The following is a 1,601-nucleotide window of genomic DNA, read 5'->3' as shown; positions in this document are numbered from 1 at the left end:
CTTGGCTTATGATTGGACATGAGTTGGATGTTATGTGAACAAATACTAGGTGGAATCCCAATATTATCCGCAATATTCTAACCAGTAGCTCGTTTGAACCTCTTCAACACCTCTACAAGACACTGTACTTGCTTCACATTAAAATCTGATGCAATGATTACCGACAAAGTATCACCTTTTCCCAAGAAAACATACCTCAGATGAGATGGTAGAGCCTTAAGCTCCAATTTTAGGGCCTCCTCAATAGATGGTTTCGCGGGTGGATACTCGCGATGTTTCATACATAAATCCAATTTCTTTGGTTTTAACCGAATATCACCTCGATGAAGTGCCACAACCAATGACCTATACTCTTCGATACAATCACTTTCAAAATTCATGATTACTGCCGCTAGTGTCTAAACACCAAGACACTCTTCTATTTGTACCTCAGACGAACTCTCAACCTTGTAGGATATCGCTAATACCTATTGGAGCTCACCACTCTGCCTGATGGACCTACAAATGTTGAAAATCACTTCTTCATTGTTCAATCGTAAATTCATCTACCCTTTCTCCATATCAACCAAGGCAAGATCGGTAGAAAGGAATGGTCTCCCAAGAATAGTAGGCACCTCAAAGTCCACCTCACAATCAAGAATCACTAAATCGGCCGGAAAAATAAATGACTCCACTTTCACTATCACATCATGGAGTATCCCAATAGGCCTATTCACCGTTTGATTGGCCATCAGTAGCCTCATTACAGTGGGCTTTGGGTCACCCAAACCTAACTTCTTGTACATAGAGAGAGGCATGAGATTTATGCCCTCCCCAAGATCACATAATGCTTTAGCAAAGTGTAATAACCCAATTGTACATGGGATAGTGAAAGCACTCATATCTTCTTTCTTTTGCACAAGAGACCTTGTAGAAATGGCACTAAAACGTTGCATCCAATCCTCCTCCTCAAAACTAACCAATCTCTTCTTAGTGACCATATCATTCATGAACTTGGCATAACAAGGCATTTGTTCAAGAGCTTTTATTAAAGGAACATTGATGGAAAGTTGTTTTAACATATTAATAAAACATCGATATTTACCATCCTCGGTCTTTTTCACCAACCTTTGTGGGAATGGTGGTGGTGGTCTAGGAATGGGATTCACCTTTTGGGGTAACTCAGCTTCTTTCCCCGATTTGTCTACCAACTCACCACTAACTTCCTCTACTAAATCCTCTCCTCTCCTCTCATCTTCTACGCCAGACGGCATGGGTGGGTCAACGGTTTGCTTACCCCCTCGAGTAGTGACTGACATAGAATGTCCATCATTTTTCAGATTGTGCATGGTATTTCTAGGAAGAGTACCCGGTTGGTGTGGGTTCACAGTAGAAGACAATTGGGCCATTTGCAACTCAAGATGCTTGATTGAGATCAACCTTTTGCCTAATATTCGCTAAATCACCTCTCAACTCTTTGGTGTGCTAATCACTAGCATCAAACCTTCTCATCATCATCTGCAACATATCCTCAAATCGTATTATACTAACTCCAGAATCCCTAGGAGAAACTTCCCAATTTTGAGATGGAACATAGAGCCAACTCCAATCGTTTTTGTTAC

At 41.0% G+C, this 1,601-nt stretch overlaps 1 protein-coding gene across 1 annotated transcript; it reads right to left on the bottom strand.

Annotated features, from left to right (window-relative positions):
• Positions 1–545: 545 nt before the first annotated feature.
• On the bottom strand, positions 546–1,388 carry LOC138338346 (uncharacterized). The gene has a single exon (XM_069289300.1). The coding sequence runs from the start codon at positions 1,386–1,388 to the stop codon at positions 546–548; it is 843 nt and encodes a 280-aa protein (XP_069145401.1).
• Positions 1,389–1,601: the final 213 nt, after the last annotated feature.

The sequence above is a fragment of the Solanum lycopersicum genome, chromosome 9, assembly GCF_036512215.1.
Source record: "Solanum lycopersicum chromosome 9, SLM_r2.1".
NCBI classification, from domain to species: domain Eukaryota; kingdom Viridiplantae; phylum Streptophyta; class Magnoliopsida; order Solanales; family Solanaceae; genus Solanum; species Solanum lycopersicum.
This window is presented reverse-complemented; position numbering and strand designations above follow the sequence as displayed.